At 37.7% G+C, this 27,531-nt stretch overlaps 1 protein-coding gene across 3 annotated transcripts in view; it reads right to left on the bottom strand.

The window, feature by feature from the left end:
• NOX4 (NADPH oxidase 4) overlaps positions 1-18,746 on the bottom strand; it is a 143,539-nt gene extending 124,793 nt beyond the window's left edge. For all 3 annotated transcript variants that reach the window (XM_059929414.1, XM_059929413.1, XM_059929415.1), the window contains exons 1-2: positions 18,501-18,746; positions 16,052-16,147 (exon numbers count right to left, since the gene is read on the bottom strand). In XM_059929414.1, the coding sequence (XP_059785397.1) occupies positions 16,052-16,147; positions 18,501-18,557 (153 nt within the window). In that variant the 5' untranslated portion in view covers positions 18,558-18,746. The remainder of the gene's footprint in view (positions 1-16,051; positions 16,148-18,500) is intronic.
• Positions 18,747-27,531: the final 8,785 nt, after the last annotated feature.

The following is a 27,531-nucleotide window of genomic DNA, read 5'->3' as shown; positions in this document are numbered from 1 at the left end:
ATGGGAGCTGAGCTTTATTCCACTCAACTGTATCTAAAGAAGTCAAAGAGAGTTCTAGGTAACTAGTAGGTGTGCAATAAGTATATGGCGGATGATGAATGAGTGAGCCTCTGAGAGGATCCTTCAATGCCCTCATTTTGGAAATAAAGGAAAAAAGAATCAAAACCAAAAGTGATTACCCAAGAGATCTGGTTAACATCCAGGACCAGAGCACAGGACCTGCTCTTTCCTGCACACCACATGTCCCAGGATACCAACTCTACCTCCACGCCCCCAGCACCCACCCTTCTAGAGACTGGGATCAACTGTATGCAACTGAGCAACACCCAGTTTGAAGGAAACCCTCAGGGCCACTGTAGCTCTCTGATAAGACTGGATAAGTCATCTAGTCCAACCTTCTTTTCGATCCAACTTGTATCAGAAGCCTGTAAATAAGCCAAACTGATGACACCATAAGGCCAGTCAGCTATACTTTTCTATTATATGACTCAGTTCAGCTCCTGGATGCATTACCCAGACCAGCTATTCCAAGCTTTCCCTGCGTATCTCAGTTGCCTACCCACAGCTCGTGCTGTGGCCATTACTTCGCTTTGTGATGGCTTTCCACCTCTTCCACCCACTTCCGTGCTAACTACCAGATGAACTCTTTATTATTCTTCAAGTCTCAGCCCAGGGTCATTTTCTCTCTTAGGCCTTGCTAGGGTCACACCCCCGACAGTATCCTCATTTACACCTCCACATTTTTCCCTTTTTCAAATACCCTGAAAAATTTGGAGCATCCTTCTCAAAGGTTCCCTTCTGCCTTTCACCATACCTCCTCTGGAACACTTAACCCACTATATTGTAATGGTTTACCTATTTATCATATCCTTATCTCTCCCACAAAGCTAGCAAGTGGCAGCATAGTAAGTGGACAAGCCCAAACTGCCTCTTACCCTTGGGAACCTCAAAAACGCATGGTCAATACTAAAGAAAATTATTTCAAAAAAATACTCCTCGGGGAAAATATTCCCTTAGCAGTGAAAGCCAAAGAAAGTAGTCATGAGACAAATACATGAACAAGAAGAGACAACCCCATAAAGTAGTCTATATGATTTCCAAGGCAATAGTAGGAATTTTTAAATTGTCTTTATAGTAACCAAAAGGGTTCATGGCAGAAAATCAGAACAATTTATTTTTCCTCTATCTATAAATCAAAACTGTGGTTCTAATTTAAATGTTTAGTTTGTACCATTAATATATTCTAATAGGGATATGAATTTAGAATATGATGAGCATTCCATGGGAGCAAGATTGCACTTAAGAATAAAAAAATGACATTTCAACGAAAGGCTACATCAAAAGTGGATTACCTAACTATTTTGATAAGGTTTCATACGGAAACAATAATGAATAACATGTCATGAGCAACCAGAAAGTCGTTAATAATAATTGGAGTAATTATTTCTTAACATAATCCCAATATAGACTACCAATTCAGTGCTCTTGGGGTATATCCAAAAGCTCATGAATGTCCCTTCATGCCATAATAAAAAACTGTAATTCATTCCAAATAATCCTAGCTGGTTTCTGTCAACTAACTGCCCTGGAGACTTTTAACTATGATGTAATTTTCGACTCAAGTTGACCTTTCTTCCCATCTATAAACTGCTTTTTTTAAAAAAAACACTGTCTCTAAAAGAAGCTATCAGTTCCAAAGAAGGAAGCTGGGGGAAAAATTTTTTTTCCATATAGCTCAAGGGACCACCAAAGGTAGAGTGTCCATCCTGATACTTTATCCAGATATCCTTATGCTGAACTCAAATCTTCCCTTTTATATGTCATCATCCTTCATTCTACCTTTTCTAGAAATGAACTTTCTTCCATTTTCAGTGGGAATGTGGTCTTTCCTTAGAAATCTATTATGAATCAGAAGGAAATGTAGCTATTACAGAGAGAGAAGAAAGCAAGATGGATACATGATAGTTCTGTCCTGATTTTGCCTACCTTGTCTTTCCTGTACCAAAAGCCCAGAGAGCAGAAGAGATTCACTTCTAGACTATGTGTCTGTCTGGAAAAGTTAAACTTCAACATAAATGACAGTCAGAACTGCATATGAACACGTTCATGGGTTTCTAAAGGCAACGCTGTCTAGTGAACAGTCACCAGATTAAAAGGTATGAAATTTTTACCACAGCTAACACCTGTGACCTCTACCAAGGTCATTTGTCTCCAAAACCTAGCACTGAAGAATTTAACAGAACAGTAATAAAAATGTCCTCCACTTTCCCTCATGGAATTGTTCTAAAAGGTAAAAACATATAAAGTAAAAATTATCTGACCTCTTTAGCTGACAAACATTATTAAAGTGGAATTTTTAAAATTCATCTATGACATCCTTGTGGATATTCACACCTATCCCTTTTCCTCTACTCCTTTCTAAGGCCCAACAACAAGGGCCTCAAGAGTTACAGAGCATTTGATTGGACGTCATTGTTACATTTTCCTCCTCCTACAGAAATGATCCATGCACAGGGGAAAGCACTGAGGAGTGAAATGTATTTTGCAGAGATTGGTTGGCTTAAAAGCTGAGAAAGGCCTTGTTTCTCCTACATCACAGGTCCAGCATATCTGATCACAATTACTGAGTATTTAGCCACCTCTAAGCTGCTCTTCATCAGAAACAATCATTCTTCTATCTTTCTTCTTCATCTTCACACCACTTTCAATTTCTCAATATTCCTCCTAAAATTTGGAAGCCAAACAGATAGACTAGTAGTAACCTGAGCATATGGAGTAATTTTTGGAAGGAAAACAATACTCATAGCAATGGCACCCATTCACTTGGTTAGAATTTTAATCAGAATATCCATAATGACATGTATTAAAACTCATATATTGAATATAGGATATTCAAAATTAAGATTTTTCTCACACGTCTGTCAAGCATAACCTACTTTTAAACATATCTATTTTATAACTGCCGAACTCAATCCTGTGAGTTAATAACATTTTTAATTGAAACTATAAAAGTGTCTTTAAGTTCTGCCTTTGTCTTTGAAATACTAGCACTGTTAGCTAACTCAGCATCTTTTAACCATAACTTCCAAGTTTGAATCAAGTTCACTTTCTTTCAGTCTTTCTTTGAGGAAAAAAATATATATATGTAAATATAAAGATAAAGATATATATATATATATATATATATATATATATATATATATATATATACGCTGTCTCCAAGAAGTTATCAATTCTAAGAGTAAGAACTCTGGATGCATTAAAATGGCCCAAATACCTAACAGAGTAGGTAAAGTAACAATGGACTGGATCGATGGATCATTTGTTACAGATCATTTACTTAAACTTCCTGATACACACATATTTAAGCATTAGACTCTTCTGACAAAGTCTTCAGTGTTTAATTGGTCAACTTAGAGTGGCCACACTAGTTCATCTGCTGGTAGAACAATACATTAAATCAAATACAAGATGATATATTGGTATAAGAGAGAAGATGTAAATAAAGTTTAATCTTTTTTTCCCTAAATACTAACATTAAATAAGACCAAAATATCACATCTTGGACTTTCTTAAAAAAGGAAAATAGCAAACCAAGGGTAAATTTCTAAGATACTCACTGCAGTACAATCTGTGATACAAAGAATAGAATTAAAAAGGCCAACAGTGGAGAAATATAAAACAAATTATCATACACATTATGGGATACTATGTAGCCATTAAAAATAAGATAAATTAAACTTGTGTAATGGAAATGAAATAATAATATCTGTGACATATTTTTGAATTAATAATATACATGCATATAAATGTTTATCTACATATACAGGCATAAATATAGATAGAGAAATTGACATAGATTTTATATATACAGTTGGTTATCTCTTAGAAGTGAAGTTTCTAATTCTGTGTCATCAGCATTCAATATAGAATGATACATGTCCACACATTATTAAAAAATTTGCCAAATAAATGGTGAAGAAAGCAAACAGGGGCCTTGCACAGACCCATGAAGACAGTGTGCTGTGAACTAAGGTACATGTTTAAACACTCTGTACCTAACATCAGAAACATAGTTTTCTAACGCCTTTGTTTTTACAGAGAGGATTCACTGCTAGTGTCCTATAAAATTTGTCCTCTTCATGTGAACCTCAATCTTTGGTTTGCTTGATGGAAAGTTTAAAAAAGGCCAAGAAATTTGGAGCTAAAATTTGAAAACTACTGCCAATTGAAAAGCAATTAATTGTGAGCTTAAATATTTCCGAAACCATAATGAAGAAAAAATGTACACTGTAATTTGCAAACCACCTTTTTAAATACTTCAGAATTTATACATTGCACAAAATTAGACATTAACACTTCTCTTAGTTACTGGAAACTTTTAGTCATTAGCAAACATTTACAAGGAGATTGCAATATCAAAACATTCTTAACTTCAACAGTGTTTCCTGAAAGAAATGCGTCTAGAATTGTCATGAATTTGTCTACTATAACTTGCCATTAGAAAGAAGGGAAGTAACACAATCTGTGGTCTTTACACTCATTTCTTTTTCATCTTACTTAATTCTCTCCTCAAAATAATAATAATAATAATAATCCGAAAAGAGGGAAATTAGGTTAAACTATGCCAAATTGCCATTTTTGTAAGTCAAAATGTTTCAATATTGAAATTTTCATGTAGTTCAATCTAATAATATAATTCTCAATTTAAAATTGAGGAAACTAGGTTTTGAAGATTTCAATAAAGATACAGTTATTGAGAGGTAAAGTCAAGATTTCAACTTAGGTCAATTTGTCCACAAAATCCATGTTCTTTTCACTACATTATACTTTTGCCATTGATACTCTGAAATTTTAACAGATATTACTTTTTATTTGAAATTTAAGCTAATAGTTGCTCCGTGCTAGGAAAAAGCAATAGCAGGCACTTGGTTTTAATAAGAATTAGAATGACTGTCACACAAGACTTTAACAAATTAAATTTTATATATATAAAATTTGTGGTTGAACAAAGTATATTTTCTTCTTTAACATGACACACTCAAGCTTTAAAACCAGTACAACTCTGGGCTTCCCTGGTGGCGCAGTGATTGAGAATCTGCCTGCCAATGCAGGGGACACGGGTTCAAGCTCTGGTCTGGGAAGATCCCACATGCCGCGGAGCGACTGGGCCCGTGAGCCACAATTACTGAGCCTGCGTGTCTGGAGCCTGTGCTCCGCAGCAAGAGAGGTCGCGATAGTGAGAGGCCCGCGCACCGCGATGAAGAGTGGCCTCCACTTGCCGCAGCTGGAGAAAGCCCTCGCACAGAAACAAGGACCCAACACAGCCATGAATAAATAAATAAATAAATAAAAATTAAAAAAAAAAAAAAAAGAATGGAAGCCAACAGGAAAACCTATACACTGCTCGTGGGTTATTAGAGCCACAGCTTTAGAAAATGTACCCTGTAAAATGGAGCATTTACACATTAAAAAAAAATAAAAACATAAAAAAAAAAAACCCAGTACAAGTCTAAGACTAGTTTTCTTCAGGCAAACCAAAATTAAGGAAACCCTGTAGATCCATTATGATCCAGGAAACTAAACTTTTCCAAGATTTTCATTTGACTCATTTATCACTCTTTTAAGTTTTCAAAAATGTACAAACAAGATCAAAATAACAACAGTTCAATGATGGGTTCTACGTAGTCCAAGCTAAGGCCCAAACCCCAGAAAATTCTATTGTAGGTAACAAATGTAATACAGAGAATGCCCAACAACAAATGCCATTTCTCAGGTGGGAGAAGAACTTTCTTACTGAAGCTCTACATTCTTGTGGTTTAATATGTCATTTTTTTTTCCAGTTGGAATCCATTAGTATAGACCACTGATGATATTTGCTTGGTTTTCCCTTTAGATATTCTGAGCTATGGAAAAAGAAGAAAAGAAAAATGTATCTTCACCTATGTTTGCATAACTCTAAGCACTTTACAAATGTGCTTTGGAGCCTGTGCTTTTCAAACCAAAAGAATTAACAAAGCTCAAAGGCTCAAAGTAACTTAACAAAAGTAACTTGGCCAAGGAAAATAAGTGAGAACTAAAAACTCTCTCATCACCCTATCTCATCAGTATTTTCAATAGACAGTTCTTATTTTCTTGCTCCACACTGTCTCTTCTTAGGGCATCCTTGAAATCCATGTTTCTATATGAGGTGGGGTGACGGGGAGTTCACTCAGGATAAAATGCTAATTGAAAGGCGCATAACAGAGGGTATACTGGGGGAAAGGAAGTCAACAAAGAGAACCAAAAGTATAGCACAGGTGGCGGGGGGGGACTTGAAATTTGAAATCGGCTATTTGATAACACTATCATAGGAAAAATGACTATAGTCAGAAAGGCATTTGCCATAGATCATTTCTTAAATTTATCTTGGTGTTGATGTACCTATTTTTAAAAAATCTCAGGTGTATAAGATGCTTTCACTTTATGTACATCATTCATCTCTTCTTGCCTTAAACTATATCAGACCTCTGGTATTCCTGATATGTGTCTGGAGACTCTAACAATTTCCAAATCCATGAAAATCATCAAAGCATGCAACTTTTCCCTATAAAATATGTGTTGGATTCATTTATCCACAGATAGGAGTCATTGTCAAATTCAACTTCCCAGCTTCTAAAAACGTAAACAAATTCTACTGATCATGGAAACACCATCTTCTTCTTTATCTACTTTTTCTTTAATCCCATTGCCAGAACTGAAAAGAAACTACATTTCACAAGACTATTTATTACATCGACATTTATCACATCACAAAGCTGCATTAACAGATGGATACTGGGCTTCCCTGGTGGTGCAGTGGTTGAAAATCCACCTGCCAATGCAGGGGACACGGGTTCGAGCCCTGGTCTGGGAAGATCCCACATGCCGCGGAGCAACTAGGCCCGTGAGCCACAACTACTGAGCCTGCGCGTCTGGAGCCTGTGCTCCGCAACAAGAGAGGCCGCGACAGTGAGAGGCCCGCGCACAGCGATGAAGAGTGTCCCCCGCTTGCCACAACTAGAGAAAGCCCTTGCACAGAAACGAAGACCCAACACAGCCAAAAATAAATTAATTAATTAATTTTAAAAAAAGACATGGATACTAAGAAGTAAGGTAAGCTCACTCCGCCTCTAGGTAATTTACTCTTATACTAAAGTCTCACTCTTAGTTCATGCCTCGGCAATTATTAATTACAACGTGTCACAGCCCTTTAAGATCCCACTTCAATAATCAATACTGGAGTAAAGCATATTAGATGTTAAGGGCCACTTGTTGCTTTTCTGTCATGAAAATGAAATCTTCTCATTTCTTTGTCCAAACTGTCCTTTACGACTCCCAAAGGAGCTCTGTTAGAGTACCAATGGCTGGAGCCTTAAAAGCTGGGAGGAATGAATAGGAGACAGAAATAATATGTAATAATAACCATTATTTTTTACCTCTGTGATGCTTTCAATTCCTCAAAGTAGTTTGCCTGTTAAGTCATACCTAATCCTCAGTACAACACTCTGAGATAAGTGGGATCATTTCATCATGGTTTAATGGGAGTACAGAACAGTTACGTGAATTGCTGTATATGAATATGAAGGATGAGAGAAAAGGGGAGGAAAGAGGAAAGCTGGCATTTTTGGAACTCATTACATAATAGGCTTTGTGCAAGGTACTTTAATCCATGAGCAAACTCTTTATAATTTCTTGTTTTAGCTTCCTCTTTTGTAATAGAACCTACCTTGTAGACTAGTCAGGACTCTGACACTGAATGTATAAAGAATTTATCATGTCTGGCCCATGAGAACATTTCAGTGAATGTTGGCTCTAGCTATTATTGCGGTTATTTCTTTTAATTTTCTTTAAGGTTCACAGTCATCTTGTGAAATAGGCATTATTTCCCTGTTTATCTGCTGAAGACTCCAAAATTCAATGAAGATTAATACAAGCTTTTCTGAATGAAATGCATTCTACCTCAAGATAAAATTCCACTCAGCAATCATAACCAAGTTGCTACAAATTTTGTGCCAATTACAAATAGCAACTGATAGGCTTCCTTTGTCCACAAGGATCAGGGGGGCAGCCAGAGGTCAAAGGAAAGGAAAAGTCTCTCTGTCTTAATGCCATCTGCCAGATGCTCAGCAAATTCCTTCCATCTTTATATTTCTCTGAATTCCTTTTAATATTTTTATTGATAAACATAAATAATTTCTATTACTATTTACTATTAATAGTATTAATACCATTAATGCTAAATAATATTACTTAATATTTATAGTAATGCTATCTTTTGCTAAGCACATATGCACCAAGAGCTAAACATTTCACTTGCATTTTCTCAGGGAATCTTCACAACTAAACAAAGAGGAAGATGAATTAAACTTAGTCTCAGAGAAGTAATTTGCCAAAATCATAAAGGGAGATAAATGCCTGAGCCAAGGTTCAAACTCATATCCATATAGCTCCAAAGCTTATGATATTGTCAATAAGGAATTAAGGATGATTGATTTTCCTCCACAGAATTACCTAGGCATTTTTAAAGTCAATTTTATGATCAACACAATACTTAGCATGATGAACTAGAAACACTGACTAGAGTTTGAAGACCTACTGTCCACATTAAACTTTGCACTGAGTCCATAAAGAAGGCATTTCCCAATACTAAATCTGTCTATTGAATGAGATAAATGAGCTAGAACAATACCTAAGGTACCTATAACATTCTGCAGTTCTACAAGCTTCATTCCCTCAGGCTGAGTGATCCCTAGGAAAAAGCATACAGCCTCCAGGATTATGAGGAAATAAATTTCTGTTGTTAAAGCCACCCGGTCTGTGGTCCTTTGTTATGGAAGCCTGAGCAAATTAATGCAGTAGGAATCAGTTAGGATGAGGTGTATAAGTCTGCTTCAGGTTTAAGAATAATCTATACACTATATTCTTACATTTACTTATTAATACAAAAACACACAAACATACATACAAACAGTCTTACCCAGAGCCACTGTGGTGGGATGCATAAGAACCTTGGATAGGAGTAGAAAATTGCAGGCTCTAACCCTCTGTGTCTCAGAAACCTCCCTGGAGGAGCAGCGTGATTGAGGGTGTGGTCTTAGTATGAGACAAATGTGGGCTCAAATTGGGCTTCTCCAGCTGTTAGTTGTGTGACCTGGGGGAAGTTACCTAACCACTCAGAACCTGTTTCTCAATTCTGTAAAAAGTGATCATTCTTATCCTCCAGTGTTATTATAAGGATTAAATTAAATATGTAAGGATTAAATGAGATTATAAAAGAGCAAAGAACTAACTGTGTCTGGTACATAATATGTGATTAACAAATGGTTATAGTTGTTATTAGGTTGAATCACATCAATGGCTGCTATTGGATTATTTTTGTTCTATCGAAATGACAATTCCATATGGTTCAGCCTACAGTAATACTAATGTTGCCTAGAGGCAGAAGAGCCCAATGGTTAAGAGTACAAGTTCTAGAATTAGGATGTTTGGGCTAGAGATCTGGCTCTGTCACTCACTAGCAAGTTACAGAGCTTCTTTAATTCAATTCTTAGCTGCAAAATTAAGAATTAAAAATATCTACTCCATAGGAGGGATGAAAAGATTAAATAAATTTATCCAAGCAAAGCTCTTAGACTAATACCTGGTACTTAGTCCTCAATGAATGTAATCAATGTAATTGATACTATTAATAATAAAATGAAGGAAGTAGATTTGAAAATCTCAGAAATTAATTCCAAATTCCAATTCTATGCTATTTTGGATGGTATTGATAAAAGAGAATTATACAGTGGGTATTTAGGTGAATATAACAAAGAGGTTAATCATGGTGCTAAAATTCTGCCAAACATCATGGAATCAGAAAAAATTTAAATAAAAATAAATCTCATAACCCTTAACAATTTGTCAAAAACAACTGTAATACTGGAAATATATGTTATCTTGGGTGTAAATCAATAATTTTCCATAACTTCTTAAATTGCTAAACGTCATTGCTAAATATCATTTCACATAAGATGAAAAACTAGTGGTCTACAGAGTATGGGGTTTAATGTGTCTTGCATATATCTATAGAGTTGTTAATTATAACAGGCTGAATATTGGACTGAGAGAAGCAATGAACCAGGATAGTGACCAAGCCACTAATTGAGTGAGTAATAATGAGCAAACCACTTCAACCTCATATTTCTATTTGGGAAAATGAGGAAGAAATCTAAGTAAAGATTACAAAGCTCTCTTTCAAGTCTAAAATTATATGAGTCTCTATTGTAAGTGGATTAAGTACATAACGATTGCATCAATGTAATGTAACTCATTTCACCTGTCAATAAACAAGAAGTAAATTGTTTTCAATCGCAGAATGTTAAGAATAAACACAAATAAACAAACAAAACCAACTTATTTAAAAGTATCCTCTGAATTGAAACCACAGTATTCTGTGCAATAGAAGGAAAGAGTTAATGATCAAGCCTTTTCTGAAAATGACAGGAGGCATACAGGAGGCATATATTCCTTCTCAGCAGAATTAAATTCTGCCAGCTGTAAAACCAACGGTGACTTAAAATCCTAGGTCTGTTTGTCCAATCTCCAACCTTAAGAAACTCACATGACAGCAGACTTCTGTCTCTGAAAAATGTTAATTATGATACAACTCTTAGGACTCTTGAGAGGGTAAATTGTTAATGTTTCTAAATCACTTGAAGCATAATGATTGACCAAAGAAAGATCATCATTGTAAGATTAGAAAAAACCTCAATGCTCACAACTTTCTTCTTCACAACTTCTTACTGAGATACCAATCAACATAGGTATCTCAATAAGAGTTTAAAAACAAGAAAGAAAAGATCTTCATGACCATGTAGCAAATCTAAAAGAATAATTGTGAGATGAAGCAAAAAAATTAAATTCTCATCATGGCACCGTGAGAAAAACTAGGTTTTTTCCCCCAAATGTTAGCTTTGGGGAAAAATATATAAAACAAAGACTAATTGAATCTGGTACCATAAAATGCATTCTCTTCGCAAACTAAAATGTTTATATCAATTAAATTATATCCTTTAATTGTTAAAATGTCAGAAATAGAACTCAGAAATAGGTGAACATGAATATGAAGGCTTCTATAGGTAGTATCCTGAATTAAACTGCCCCAACATTTCAAAAAATTTAGGAAACTGAATTTCTCAGAGTCTGTCACAACATATTAGTATTTGCTATTAAAGTACTAAATACATTTTCCATTCTTTGAAAATAAATAAATCAAAGACAGATTTCAACTTAAGTAATCAATGGAGTCCTTTGTTTAAAACATCGTTATGGGAAGGTAAGGAAAGTTATTGTCTGGTTTGTTTGTTTGGGTGTTTGTTTTGGCTTTCCTCAAAAGACTTCTTTTTCCCTCTTAGCTAATTTTAAGATTCCAATATTCACAGCATGTCATAATTAAACATCTCCTAGGAAGTGCACAGTCTGATTAGCACATTAACTCAGGCATAAACCAGCCGTGACCATGTTGCCTCCAGGCCTGGGTCAGCCTAGTCTGGGAAAAAACAATTCTGATGAAAACTCCTACTAAGACATATTAAATCCCAACATTATTTTATCTTCCATCATTTAAGATCTTCTTTTCCCTTAACCCTTAATTTTGGTCTGAGGACAGTCACCAAGGCTACTAGTAATAAAAATGGATACTCCAGTTCTGAATTTTACCTTCATTCTCAAAGGCTCCCACCCCAGAAAGCTAGGAAGATTAGGGAGAAGTCAGAGATATTTTTATAGTTAAATGCCAATAACTAGAGTGCACAACTTCCTACCCAATGTTAATTCCTGTTCAGGAGAGAGGGAACAAGAGGACTACCCATATGCTGATGTCTTTTTATTGGGCTGATTGGTTGCCTTAAAGCAAAACGATAAATGCATTTATTTGGCCATGAAGGTAGGAAAATCTCCCCCCACCACAGCCAACACATATACTGTCCAAAATAGTAGCCACTAACCACACATGGCTATTGAGCATGTGAAATGTGTCTAGGGCCACAAAAGAACTGAATTTTTAGGTTCATTGATTTCATTAACTTAAATTTTTTTTGAAGATTTTTTTCATATGGACGATTTTTAAAGTGTTTATTGAATTTGTTACAGTATTGCTTCTGTTTTATGCTTTGGTGTTTTGGCTGCCAGGAATGTGGGATCTTAGCTCCCTGACCAGGGATTGAACCCGCACCCCGTGTATTGGAAGACGAAGTCTTTAATCACTGGACTGCCAGGTAAGTCCCTTAATTCAAATTTAAAAGCTGATATTCATTTGTGTTATAGGAAAATCTTTAAATATGTTTGGAACAACTTGGGTATGTGAATCCACTTTTTCATCTGTAAAATTGTATGAAATTTAAACACAGGTCAAGTATTTCTGATGAAAATTTAGTGACTGAATTGTGATGTACATAAGTGTAAAATATACACTATATTTCAAAGAACAGGCAAAAATATTGTAAAATATCTCAGTAATAGTTTTAAAAAATACTAACCACATGTTGAATGCTTCAGTCTATTACAGTACTTTGGATATATTATTTTAAATAAAATATATTGTTAAAGTTAAATGCCACTGGCTTCTTACTTTTTTGAATTACTACTGGAAAATTTTAAATTACATATGACTCACATTATATATCTATTGGGCAGCACTGATAAAGAGTAATACTAACCAGTGACATAAATATCTGAGATGGGCCAGTGAAGTGGTTTAGAAAATCTGTGTAGAACGAGGAAAAAGCAAAAGGCCAGACAGCACCGCATTCAAATTCTAGCTTTGACACTGACCATCCAAAGGAACCTGAGCAAATCATTCATTCAGATTCCTCAGCCTATACTTCCCCAGGTGCAAATGGGAAGAATAGTTTCCTAGCTTAAACACAGCATTTGTAAAGTGACTAGTATATCATCAGTATAAATAAACAGTTGAATAAATCATCTTTCAATAGAAAGCAGAGATGTCAGACCACCACTACAAAGAATTTACTGCTTCTGAATGTCTATGTCTTCCTGCAAATGAGCTATATCCTGTGGACCCTTTATTCCTATAATACTAGTCCAACTTTATTATTACCTTACATTTTACAGATGAATAACAGCAACCTTAGACTAAAGGCTATTATCAAAATGTTCAACAAATGGAAGTACTGTTTCCATTTGTGTTTTAAAGTGGTAGCAATCAAATTCATTTCCAAAAATACCATCATAATTTTTATGAACTTAAAATTTACCTAAAAGGGACTTATAATATCAGAGTACCTATGTCCTTTTCAGAATTTCTACAGTTCTATCACGGTGGGACCATGTTCTTGTGAGTGTTTGGTAGGCTCTAAGAAAAACTGCTCTACGGCATTAAGTTCATAATATATAGTTATTAAACATGTAAAACATGGGAGCCTGCAATATTTATTTTAAAATTAATTATATCTCATTGTTATACTGTATTTCTTTGCAATTTGAAAAATGCCTGCAAATTCTTATACTATGCAACAATGCCACAATCATCAAAAGGTTAGAAAAGATAAGCCAAGGACAAATAAAATTAAATACTCCTTCATTAAACAAATAGTCAAACTATACATAGAGTTCCTTTTTCAGTAAAAGTACGGATGATATCTATTCCAAATGGTATAGATAAATTAATGACTAGAAAATTCAGATAGGTGATTACTGAAAAGTGAGACATTTGTAAGTCATCCTTCTTCCTTCGCCATGATGCCAAGAAGAAAAGCTATTCCTTTCCACTATGACTCTTCATAAAATGTTGACTCCTGACTTGATGGGTTAAGGGTCAACTCACTGTGATCATTCTTATGTTTCCATGAAAACTAATTTACGACCTTTCTCTCCTTCAGTCTGCCTCTTGCATTTTTTACTCATAGTCTTCCATTGAATCCTTTTATCATTTTTGTCTTCATTCAACTGATTAATATTTATTGAGCCCCTACTATGTGCCAGCTATTCTGTAGGCCTCACCATTGAACCTCACTAGCCTGTCATATTATTCAAACAAAACCACTGAAGTGGGATGAGGTAGAGAGAGGTGAAACATATATACTTTTAATTAGTTGGGTTATATATGTGTGTGTGTGTATTCTTCATATCTGACTTGTCACCAAAATAAATTTGAAGCTGTTACACAGCATCCAAATTCATAAAAAATTAACTTGTTGGTTTCCAACATAATTAATTTTTAAATAAGTTATCATTTTAGCTTACACAATGTCATAGAGCTGAAATCCAAAGTTCAATTATGACGTTCCAAGTTGTCTAGGCTTAGATTTTATATTATTACAACTACGTCCTGATCAAGATTTACCATTTTTTAAAGGCAAATTTTACCATCGTAACTTTCAAGAGTTTTCTCCAAGTTGTTTATAAGTTCTATAATAGGTCAGATATAGCTCTCACTGAAAAACCTCATGTTTGCTAATTTATACCTAAGGGGGAATTTCTAGGAAACAAAGTAACGTGATAGGCCAGTAAACCTTTCTGTGCTCCTTAGAGAAAATTTTTTCTTAACTTGTTTATTGAATTAGTTGTTGGAGTTTCCATTTGATTGTAAGCAACCTGAGGGCAAAGGGGAGGTGTTACTCTCTATGTGCCCATTTGAAAAGTAAAGGCTTCATGACAGTTTTCTGGATGGCTGGATGTCAGGTTAGTTGGACAAAAGAAAGAAATGTTCAGATTTAGGAATCTGCGATAAAATGAGTTTAATCTTTGAGACTATTTTTATCAATCCATCAGTTGAAAACACAGATGTTGGGTGATTATGATGTGTCAGTGTAGGTCATCAAATTGTAACAAATGTATCACTCTGGTGTGGGAGGTTGATAATGGGAGAGGTTATGCATGTATGGGGATAGGAGAACATATGGGAAATCTCTGTGCCTTCCCCTCAATTTTACTGTGAACTTTAAACAGCTCTAAAAAAAAATTCTTTAAAAAAACAGTTGTTAAACTTTAAAAATATCAACTGTGTGAACAACCGATAACGAAGACAGTACCTTACTGTATAAAATGAAATATAAATCAATTAATTCAGCCTCAATTGATTGCAATCTTAATATGTGCCAAGCACTACTATAGGAGCTGAGGTTTAAAGATAAATGAGATCTATAACTGTAAAGCAGGAAATGGAAGGCTGGTTCCACTAAATTCATCTGAACTAATCAGAATTTTAAATAGTCATTAAACCATGAAAAAAAATGCATCTCCTATTTAGAATGTATTTTCTTCCCCAATGAAAATGACAAAATCTGCTTTTTCAGATGCCCTAAGGTTTTTCAATATGTTTTATATCTTTTGCTTTTGCTTAGAAAAAGCTGTCTCCTTGTATTGTACAAAAAAGATGTCTTCAGTGCCACTGCCTTTTGTTCAGGAGACAAGTAGGGAGGGGAAGGAGAGGAAGAATAAGAACAGAAACATCATGGAATGGAGAGAAGAAAAATATCGACATGAGATAAATCAGAGCAAAGTTTTGCACAGTATCGTTCTCCTATTAGACCAGAACACTGGCACCATAAGCAGCCATTAACCTAGGGCAAGCAGCTGAGAAATGCCCAGCAGTGAATAACCGCCTGAGACACATACTTTGTGAGAACTGACAGTAAAAGGAAGCAGTGCAGAAATTCTCTGTAAGTTGATGGGCGGGCTGAAGTCTTGATTAGTAAAAACTAAAATCCTGTCATGGGTTGGTCCTCCAAGTGAAGGAGACCTCAGGACACTTTGCAGCTGGCAAGGAGAAGCACTTTTCTCAGATACTGCTAGCCCAACAGTTCACTTTAGAAGATACTATCTTTGGCTCTTAAAAGAGTCAATCGTTTTAACTTGGACCCGTGTAAACGATAAATCATGAAAACTTGACCCCTTTAGAGAGTAAAAAACGTTTCTGAAATGAACAACCCACACAATGTTTCTTTAATGAATGTAAAAACTGACCAAGCTTTGTAGCATCCTCTGCCCACATTAAAGCCATTCCACAGGTCACCCAAGTCCCACTTACCCCCAACATCTGGTGGAGGTAGTGATACTCTGGCCCTTGGTTATACAGCAGGAAGGTTTTCCAGAAAAGCAGGACATTCAGGGACAGCCAGATAAGCTAAATCATACGAAGGGTGAGAGGAAAAAATTAAAAATAAACATTACCTGATGAATGGAAACCTCAAGTACATTCATTGGACACAGTACTTCCAATGGAACCTCAATTAGTCATTGCAAAAAAGCATTATTGGAAGAGAACTTGGGAAATTTATTCTCCTCCGGGCTTTCAAAATAATTACTGAGAACCTACTCATGTTTCAAGCCCAGGGAAATAAGAATGAGCAAAAACAGAAATGTACCTGCCTTTGGGGAGTTCACATTTTATGAGAGAAATAGACATTAATCAAATAAACTCATGAAAAAATATATAAATACAGGCTATCAGGCTGTGCAATGGCCCAGGGGTAGGGGTTGATGGGGGAGGCTGGTGAACTCAAAGGGCTGAGAAAAGGGTTTCAATCTCCTCTCTAACAAATTCAATGGAAGTTATAATGCTCTCCAAAGCCTTTCCTATCCTGATGTTTTTTATGACTCTAAAACTCATATTATTTAACATGGATTGCAATAGTTAAGGCTTAAGACTTTTATGATATGTTTAGAAAGTGAAGTGAGACTAGGAAAGAAGTCCAATCTTATTTCCTTAGCATTTCAAAGCTGTTTGAGGATGCAACCAGAAACATGCAAGCAGGTGTTAAGATAATTTTTTGGGCCTCCTGGGACACTTCTATTTAAAACTTTAAGAACCATAAAATAATGCAAACATCCAGGAATTATTCTGTTAATGGCTGCATTCAGGAAATGCCACACAATAAAAAGACAAATAATATAAATAATAGACAAGCCCGTCCTTTGAGAATGTGTACTGTCTTAGCAGCACATTGGTAAATTCCTACACACCTCAGATTATTGGGGGGAGTTGCCAACCATGGCTTCATTTGGGGTCTAAAGTTTTACAGCTCAGAACACAGGGAAATTCTAGTTCAACAATGACTAAATGGCGTAGAGGAGGAGCATGGGTATTGTCTTCTGGGGATCTACTACTTAATGCCTCCGAGACCTTGGGCAAATTTGTTACTGTTCATGTGCTTCAAATTCTTCGTGTACAAAATTAGGATGAAGTCAAGAATGGGCCTACCTATCTTACAGAATAGATCTGAGGATAAAATAATGAAAAATAATCAGAGAGGGGAGCGAGAGAGAGGGAGGTGGGGGGAGGAGGAAATGTAATGAGTTTCTGTAGAAGCTGAAGGTAATCAGTATTTCTTACAGCTATTTTTGTGTTAAAAGTAAATTTTCTTTAATCAGCACAGCAATGGTATTTTGGTTTATTTATTTGTTTTTCATTTTAAAAATTGTCCTTACTTGCAGTAAAATTTGCATAGTCTGTGTTGGTTTCCATTTAGTTTTTGCTTTTTGAAATTTTATTTGTCTATGATATTCAGAAGTTTGGAAAAGGGTTCTATGCAGGGCAATTCCGAACAAAAGTTCATTATCATTCAGTTTTATTCAACAAACTTTTATTGAGCCTCTTCAGTCTGGCATTCTTAAATTGCCTTCTCATTAGCAAGCCTTATTTTCCAACAAAGTATCTGATCCTTGAGGGCTTCAGCTTCTTCAGTATTTCTCAGGGAATTGACCCAGCTGTGTGAGTGCACAGTAGACATTCCTAAAGGCCTGAATCAGAAGATGGTCTTTCCCAGTCTCACTTCACTTTCTAAACATATCATAAAAATCTTAAGCCATAACTATTGCAATCCATGTTAAATAATATGAGTTTTAAAGTCATAAAAAAACATCAGAATAGGAAAGGCTTTGGAGAGCATTCTCAATTGACCAGCAAGCTGAAAACCACTCAGAGGAAAACCTATCTGACCTCACGCAGCCCCTGCACACCTGAGATTAAGCATTTGGGATGCAAACAGGTCTCCTAAAGATCGCAGATATCCCCTTGCAGGACAAAATGAGACTAAGAAATGAGCGACATCACCACGTCCCGGGCGTTGCATGTTGTTAAACTTCCAAAAATATCAATTGTATGAACAATAGATAATGAAAAATAGGACTTTGCTGTATAAAATAAAACCAACAGAAGCAATCTGGAAAAAGAGCAAAGTGGGGGGAAAGATGTTTAAATGGTTAAGGAAGAAGCTGTGTTCACTAACAGCGATCTCTTCTCCCTTCCTCCACATCCGCTCTCCCATCAAAGTGTAGGAAAGTTGCCCAGCACTTGGAGGAAGGGAGGAAGCGGATGGTTATTATCTCCAGGTATTCCCGGCAGAAAGTTTTTGTTAGTTGAGAATGTTTGCGTTAGAGGCAAAACTTCCAGCTTCCCACCCGCGCTCGCTCAGAGAATGAATCAAAATCGCTGTCCCAGAGACAAAACGCCGGGAGAGCCTCGCCCGCCATCCTACCAGGCAGAGGTGTTTAACCCCTTCGTTGGCCAGCCAGCTCCTCCAGGACACAGCCATGCCGCCGGCCCCGCCGCGCCGCGCTCTCCGCCCGCCAGCCCGACAAGCAGCGGCGGCCGCCGGGGCAGCGGTTACAGTGGTGCGGCCTGCGGGGGTGGGGGTGGGGGGGGGGGCAGGGTGGGGACGGAGGGTCAAAGACTGAATGGAAGCCCGGCGCCGGCGCCGCGCCAGGCCGGGCGGGGTATGCGCCCCGGTGCCGGGTCTCCCGAGCGCCGCGGACTCGGCCCTCGCTGGGTCTGCGCTGCGCCCTCCGGCCGCCAGGACCCCCTGCGCCGAGCGCGCGCTCCCCGGCTGCGCGAGTCCGCCCCGCCGCGCCGGCCCCTTTGTCTGGGGGCGAGCCTGTTGCTGTGGCTGCCGCAGGGCAGGATGTCCTGGGCTGGGATCTAGGAGGCGTCCCTCAGCAGCCTCAGCCCGGCCTGCCCGGCTCCGAAAGACCCACCAAGATGTGGAGACTGGTACTCAGACATAGAGTGACACCCTCGCTGCCCCCTTGGACACACACACACACACACACACACACACACCACACCTAGTCCTTTTGGACTGGTCGTTCCCCCCGCCCCCAAAGGTTCCTCTCAGAGAGCCTTGGTAAGGAAATTTGAGCCGGAAATTGTCTTTTGTGTACTAGCGTCCCCCTTCTCCTGCCCATCCTCAGCAACTCATCCCACCCCCAAACAAACGCCCCCGTCACAACCCTTACCTAAAGCCTCCCTCTACCTCCCGCTTCCTACCCCCCATCCCTGACACCGATGCAAAGCTTTTAAGAAACTTCTGAATAAAGAGTCCTGGGGAGAATGAGACAGTGGTAATGATTGCACAACTTTGTGAATGTACTATAAACCACTCAACTGTACACTTTAAACATGTGAATTTTATGGTATGTGAATTACATCTCAATAAACCCATTATTTTAGAAAAAAATAATAATAATAAAAAAATAAAGAGTCCAGGGGAGTTAATGGTTAAAACTGACGTAATTCTCAGGGGCTCTAGGGAAGCTCAGATTCACTCTATTTAGAAATGTGCGTTTTACTACCTAGTATCAGAGTCTGTTAAGTAATAAGAATCCTCTCAAACTTGTACCAGAGGCCCGGTGCAGGGTGATTAAAGTGTAGAATATTCACAGGCTACCTAGCCTACACTGCAGCATATCAGTAGCAGGGAAAAAACAAAAAATCATGCATGTGAAAGAATGTCCAATGCAAAGTAAGTGTTGGATAAATGTTTGTTAAATCAGGAACTTCCTCAACTCTAGCAACTAATAAGTGGCAGAAAATGTAAACCACTAGTAGCCTAATCGCATGGCTTTCAAGCTCTTTTTTATTTTAGCGAAATACATTTTACAACATGTGCTATGATATATAATTATATGAAATTATAATTTCATAAAAATCATACTTCCTTTACTACATGCAATGTACTTATCTCAATTAATTTCGTGAACTGATTAATGACTGCAACCCCCAGTTCAAAACACGAATAAATCAGTATCAGATCCCAGTTAGAATTCACAAAGTGCTCTAATAGTCCTGCCATCTCTTTGACATATGACTTTCCTGTTTCAGGCATGATCTGAACCTGAAAACTGCCTCAGATCTTTCTGGGGCTAGGGAGTGTATTATTTATGAATAACACCCTGTTCTTCTTGACCATGTGATACCTGAGGACAAGAAAAAGAGCACAGGGGGCACCCAGGGGTGTCACCACTGGAGGCAGGTCAGATTCTGGGACGCGCTGGTATTCCTCAAATTCCCCCGTAAGAAACCATCCTCCAGTCACAATTTCAATCGATAGGAGTTGGGGAGATACTGGCACAATGGTCTGGTTCTTCTCATGAGTTGAGAGGAGGGACGCAACTGAAGAACAGTAGAATAAAAGACAATTTTTTAAAAAGTTTAACTACTTCCAAAAAAAAAAAAAAAGACGAAAATAATGGATCCAGCTCTTACTATGTACTTACTGTGTCAGCCACTGTCCTGGGTACTTCATGTACAAAATCTCACTTCATTCTCATAACAGCTCTGCATGTGGATGTCAGTGCCCTTACTCCAGAGTTGAGGAAACCAAAGCTAAAAGAGATTAAGAAACTTGCCTGAGCAGGTGGGGAGAATGGGCAGACGTTGGTTAAAAGGTACAAACTTCCAGTTATAAGATGGATAGTTTGGGGAGATCTAATACACAGCATGGCGATTATAGTTAACCATATTGTATTATATACTTGACAGTAGCTTAGTGAATAGATCTTAAATGTTCTCTCCGTGCACACACACACACACACACACACACACACACACACAAATGGTAGCTATGTGAGGTGATAGAGGTGTTAGCTAAAGCTCGGATGATAATTATTTCCCTATATATAAATGGATCAAATCAACATGACGTACACTTTAAACTTAGACAATGTTGCATGTCAATTACATCTCAACAAAGCTGGAAAAACATGTTAACTGGAAGAATACGAACATCGCAATAAAGATGAAGAACAATAAATTAAAAGAGAAGAGAAATCTGTCTGAGATGACAAAACAGGCTTTTGCTTATAGTTCAAAAAAGCCCATAATCAGATCCTTTTTTGAACTCTTTTGTACCATGATAGAATGCTATACAAACATTGATTATTATACTTATCACTATTATTTTATAGGAGCTCTGTAACAGGGGACTAGGTCCTAACTGTTTATGTTGCCTTACAAGGAAACAGTACTGCAAGCTGTCTCCAGGGGACAGAGCTATTGCCGTGTTGTGCAGGAACTCTCATTAATGAGGTTCTTTTCAATATAATTTTCTCTAGGCCCGACTGTTTAGTGCGAGTAGATACTGCCTTTCCCAAGATAAGGAAGGCTGTCCTTGAAAGTAATGAAGAGAGAATCCTGTAGCTGTATCAGTATTCCAAAAATCATAGCAACAACAACAAGAAGAATAAAAATCACACTTTTACCAGGAAAAAACTTCACAGGAAAAAATCAAATGACAAATACCTTTGCTCTTGGCTGAAATAATGGTAAAATAGTAGTGATCATCCTACATTGATTATAAACTCTGTTTGGCAGTTAGAGATGTTCTTGGTCTATTGTTTATTACTTAATAAATATAGAAGCTTTGTTTCTTGGTAGACCGTGTCCCTCAAAAATATGAAATCCATGGGGAAAAATTGATAAAAGTTTCCCCCTTTGGTCTGCTTTATTAGTCGGCTTCTTTATGTACCAGCTCAGAGGAACACCTTTGCCATGAAGCTTTCCCTGGCCCACCTCACCTCTGTGCTCACACAGACTCATCCTATAGTCTGCATTCTTCAATGTGTGTATAATACTCCAAACACATGATCATTACTCCATTTCCCACATATTATTTTAGTTGTATGCATGTGATTGTGTATGTCTAATTCCCCTCATCAACTGACCTCCTCAAGGACAGGGATCTTGTCTTATTCAATTTTTATTCCAGGACTTTGGACAAAGATTGTTACATAGTAGGAACTTTAGCATGTTTGATATATGAATGAATAATAGTTAAGTATATTATCCTTCTTTTTGTGCCTCCCTCAAACTCCAGTGTCTCAAGTGTAACTTTCCAATAATGTAAGAAAAGTTTCTGCTTAGCTCGATAATTAACTACCAGAAAAGAACCAACGGGGCAAGAACTCTTGCTATGGGTGTCACCTATGCCACTAGTCACAGGATATGCAGCTGGGACAAGTGAGCACCTATATTAGCTTCCTGGGGTTGTGGTAACTATCACAAATTTAGTGGATTTGAACAACAGAAATTTATTCTCTCACAGTTCTGGAGGTCAGAAATTCCAAATCAGGCGATTGGGTCAAAATCAAGGTGTTGACAGGGCCCCAATCCCTTCAGAGAATCTTGGGGAGAATCTGTTCCTTGTCTCTTCCCAATTCTGCTGGATGCTGGCGTACCTTGATTTATGGCTGCATCACTCCACTCTCTGCCTCAGTGATCACGTGGCCTCGCCTCTTCCATTGTGTGTATGTCAAATTACCCTCTGCCTCTCTCTTATAAGGACTCCTGTGATTGTATTTAGGGCTCAACAGATAGTCTAAGATAATCACCCTACGTCAAGGGCCTTAACTTAATAATACCTGCAAAACTCTTTTTGCCTTATATAAGAAGTAATATTTACAGGTTCCTGCGATTAAGATGTGATATATCTGGGTGGTCATTATTCAGACTACTCTAGTACCTAAAGTTACTTAAATGACTTTAATTTTCTTTCCCTGATTTCCCAGCCTGAGAGAAGGATTTTTGAGGAAATTCACCTTAAGACATAAAAGTTGGAACTTTTACTAAGCTTTTCTGTCAAGAAGTCAAAAATTATAGACCAGGAATCATGCCAGATAGAACTCAGCAAGCTTTCTTAACCTTTGTGACTTAGACTGAGTTTAGTATTTTGGTTATCCCATATCTGATTATCAGGAGTCATTAGTATTAAACTCAAAAATGGAAAAGAGCCTGTGTGTTTTTCTTACAAACAGAAAAGAAGAAAGTAGGAAAACTCTGTCCCGGTATGCAGCATAACTGGTAAAGTGAGCAAGAGAATCCTAAAGTTGTGAATAACTGACGGCCATATTTAAGAGAAAAGGAAGCTACATTTTATCCCTGGGACCCTTGGCAAGGAAGAAGGGCCCCCCAGGGAACCAGCAAGAAATGGCCCAAAGGCTTAACATTCACAAGTCTGGGGACAAGTTCCAGACAGTGACTCATTGTCATTTCTACACAAAAACAAGTGTAGACCATCTTCTGATTCAGGCCTTTAGGAATGTCTACTGCGCACTCACACAGCTGGGTCAATTCCCTGAGAAATACTGAAGAAGCTGAAGCCCTCAAGGATCAGATACTTTGCTGGAAAATAAGGCTTGCTAATGAGAAGGCAATTTAAGAATGCCAGACTGAAGAGGCTCAATAAAAGTTTGTTGAATAAAACTGAATGATAATGAACTTTTGTTCGGAATTGCCCTGTATAGAACCCTTTTTCAAACTTCTGAATATCATAGACAAATAAAATTTCAAAAAGCAAAAACTAAATGGAAACCAACACAGACTATGCAAATTTTACTGCTAGTAAGGACGATTTTTTAAATGAAAAACAAACAAAAACAAAAATACCATTGCTGTGCTCATTAAAGAAAATTTACTTTTTACACAAAAATAACTGTAAGAAATACTGATTACCTTCAGCTTCTACAGAAACTCATTACATTTCCTCCCCCGCTCTCTCTCTCCCTTCTCTGATTATTTTTCGTTATTTTATCCTCAGATCTATTCTGTAAGATAGGTAGGCCCATTCTTGACTTCATCCTAATTTTATACATGAGGAATTTGAAGCACATGGATACTAGTACAAATTTGCCCAAGGTCTTGGAGGCATTAAGTAGTAGATCCCCAGAAGCCAATACCCATGCTCCTCCTCTGCACCATTTAGTCATTGCTGAACTAGAATTTCCCTGCGTTCTGAGCTGTAAAACTTTAGACCCCAAGTGGAGCCATGGTTGGCAACTCCCCCCAATAATCTGAGGTGTGTAGGAACTTACCAATGTGCTGCTAAGGCAGTACACATTCTCAAAAGACAGGTTTGTCTATTGTTTATTTTATTTGTCTCTTTATTGTGTGGCATTTCCTGAATGCAGCCATTAACAGAATAATTCCTGGATGTTTGCATTATTTTATTGTTCTTAAAGTTTTAAATAGAAGTGTCCCAGGAGGCCCAAAAAATTATCTTAACACCTGCTTGCATGTTTCTGGTTGCATCCTCAAACAGCTTTGAAATGCTAAGGAAATAAGATTGGACTTCTTTCCTAGTCTCACTTCAGCTTTGAAATGCTAAGGAAATAAGATTGGACTTCTTTCCTAGTCTCACTTCACTTTCTAAACATATCATAAAAATCTTAAGCCATAACTATTGCAATCCATATTAAATAATATGAGTTTTAGAGTCGAGTCATAAAAGACATCAGGATAAGAAAGGCTTTGGAGAGCATTATAACTTCCATTGAATTTGTTAGAGAGGAGATTGAAACCCTTTTCTCAGGGCTTTGAGCTCACCAGCCTCCCCCATCAACCCCTACCCCTGGGCCATTGCACAGCCTGATAGCCTGTATTTATATATTTTTTCATGAGTTTATTTGATTAATGTCTATTTCTCTCATAAAATGTGAACTCCCCAAAGGCAGGTACATTTCTGTTTTTGCTCATTCTTATTTCCCTGGTCTTGAAACATGAGTAGGTTCTCAGTAATTATTTTGAGGGAAAGAAATGAAAGCCCGGAGGAGAATAAATTTCCCAACTTCTCTTCCAATAATCTTTACACACTATTTCCTTTTGTACACTGACATGGGATTTCATACTTCTCGAATTCTTTCTCTTCCCCAAATATATCCTCTTTACTCACAGTCTCATCCAAGTGTGCATGCTATTCTTGCTTCCTGGCATACCAGACCTAGTGATACTCACTTAGTCTCCAGACTCAAGATGTCAAGATGAGAACCCTTCCTTCTTAGAGGCTCACATGGATTCTTCCCAGGGGGATCAGGAACCTCTTGTTTGTGAGCCTGTGTCCACTGTGTGTGGCCCTCTCTCAGGGTAGTTAGGCTGAATTTGTTGATGCATTTTCTAGGTTGTTTCTCCAACTAAAACTGGGAGCGCTTTGAAAACAGGAAATTTTTCTTCATTACCTAAATCCTGGGGTATGGTAAGAGCTCAAAATATATTTAGTGAATGAATCAATGAATGAAACTCTAGTATGCAGTAACAGTTTAGGTTATTTTCCAAATGGAAAATCAGCACTCACAAAATTTTATTCTATTTGCCCAGAGTATAGTATGGATGAATAATGTTGCCTCCCATGTCAGTAAACAAAGGATGTGGTGGTCATCAAGCCAGTAGCCACTGTGCACCCTGAGGGGATTCAGGATGGAGAAAAGCAGGATACTGTCCCTAGATAGTTAGGGTGCATATCAAAGTAATGATTTCAATGAGCCCAGACTCTTGCATCTTCCCATACAGAGAAAAGCACCAAGTTCATTAACTTGAGATGCCTGGTTTTCTTTAATTAGCAGTAGTCTTTTGATGTTCAACTACCTGGGTTTTTTTGTATGTGTGAACTCCTATATATCCCGGCTCCTCCCTTACCTCTTTGGAGCAGTCCCTCAGAGTGATCTGAGAGGCTGTCTTCTGGGCTTAAGTCCTCAGAAAATCCGCTGAATAAAACATAATTCCCAACTTTTAGGTTGTGCATTTTTTTTTCAGTTGACAGTAGCAAAGATCTTATGCTAGACTTGATGGAAAACAAGTTCAGGAACATGATAGAAAAACAAATTGGCTTTTGTCTTTTCTTCCTCCTCAACAACTTTCCATGGAATTTAACCTTCAGACAAACTCTTTTCCTACTCTCCAAATATCTGAGGCTGGAAATTTCAAAAGCATTTCTTGTTCTTATTCTCACGCTCACCTAGTGACTCACTCTTGCTTATACTGACAAAGCAACTTAAATGTCTCTATGTCCATATGCAATTATGTATAGCCTAGCTGATTAGAAGTAACCAATAGCTTGGAAAAATATTGTATGGGATCACATGTTAAAAAGCAAAATGATCTGACATCTTGGAGTGCCAGATTCATGCTCTACAATTGGAACTTCTGGTGAAGAGGAAAGGTTTACATCCTTAATTCCTTTTTCCCTTTTTCTCCAAGTTCTATCAGTTCTTTATCTGGAGCCTCTTTTGAATCAGACTCCCCCTGAAGGCAGCTCTATGCCTCCACTGGTCTTTCATAGTCCTTAGTTCAGATTTACATATGCTCAGTTATTTACATATGTTCAATTACTGAACTGTGGCGCAATTACTTGCTACCCAAATATTTCCATATCAATGGATTTCATTGGAGTGGCAGGGTTGGCAAATCTTCCACTATTCTCCTCATCTTCATTTTCATAATAAATAACCCTGATTTTCAGTTGGATCAAACCCACCCAGCTAGCAATTACATGTCTCAGCCTCTCTTGCAGTCAGTAGTAGGTACTAAGTTTCTGCAAATGTGAGGTGAGCAGAAGGGATGTGTACATCCCTATCACAAAGGAAATTGCTTTCTCTCCACTTTCTTTTTTCCCCTTTCCCACAGCTGGAAATACACTTCAAATAATGAAGGTACGGATGACACTTTGAACGATAACGAAGAAATAAGATATTAAGAATCTTGATTACCTTGTAGGTGAGTCACAGCTACCCGCCTATATAGCTTGCTTCTTGATCGTTGTGAGAGAAAGAAATAAAATTCTGACACACTATACTTTAGGTTACATCTGCTTGGCTTGTACACTATTTTTATAGAAATTGGCTCCTGGAAGTGGGACACCATCATTATAAAAATCAAAATATGTGGCATTAGTTTAGCAAGTTGTGTAGTAAGTGGAGAGATATCCAGGCTAGAAAGAAGTGCCCTTTGTTATGCCATTAGAAAATACAAGCTGGGCTTCCCTGGTGGCGCAGTGGTTGAGAATCTGCCTGCCAATGCAGGGGACACGGGTTCGAGCCCTGGTCTGGGAGGATCCCACATGCCGCGGAGCGACTAGGCCCGTGAGCCACAACTACTGAGCCTGCGCGTCTGGAGCCTGTGCTCCGCAACAAGAGAGGCCGCGATAATGAGAGGCCCGCGCACCGCGATGAAGAGTGGCCCCCACCTGCCGCAACTAGAGAAAGCCCTCGCACAGAAACGAAGACCCAACACAGCCATAAATAAAAATAAATAAATAAATAAATAAAAACCCAAAGTTAAAAAAAAAAAAAAAAGATGTAACACTCAAGATTTCAGCCAAAAAAAAGAGAGAAAATACACGCTAACTTGGAAACAGACCACATTACTACCAAGCTTGTAGCTCTAGAGGAATAGGCTAGAAAGATAGCAGATTTTTGGTGCATGTCGGCTGCTGCTTGGAATTTTTAGCAAAGTGCTACAAGAGA

The sequence above is a fragment of the Balaenoptera ricei genome, chromosome 8, assembly GCF_028023285.1.
Source record: "Balaenoptera ricei isolate mBalRic1 chromosome 8, mBalRic1.hap2, whole genome shotgun sequence".
Lineage (NCBI taxonomy): Eukaryota > Metazoa > Chordata > Mammalia > Artiodactyla > Balaenopteridae > Balaenoptera > Balaenoptera ricei.
Note: the sequence above shows the minus strand (reverse complement) of the source record. Positions and strands in the feature narration are given on the sequence as shown.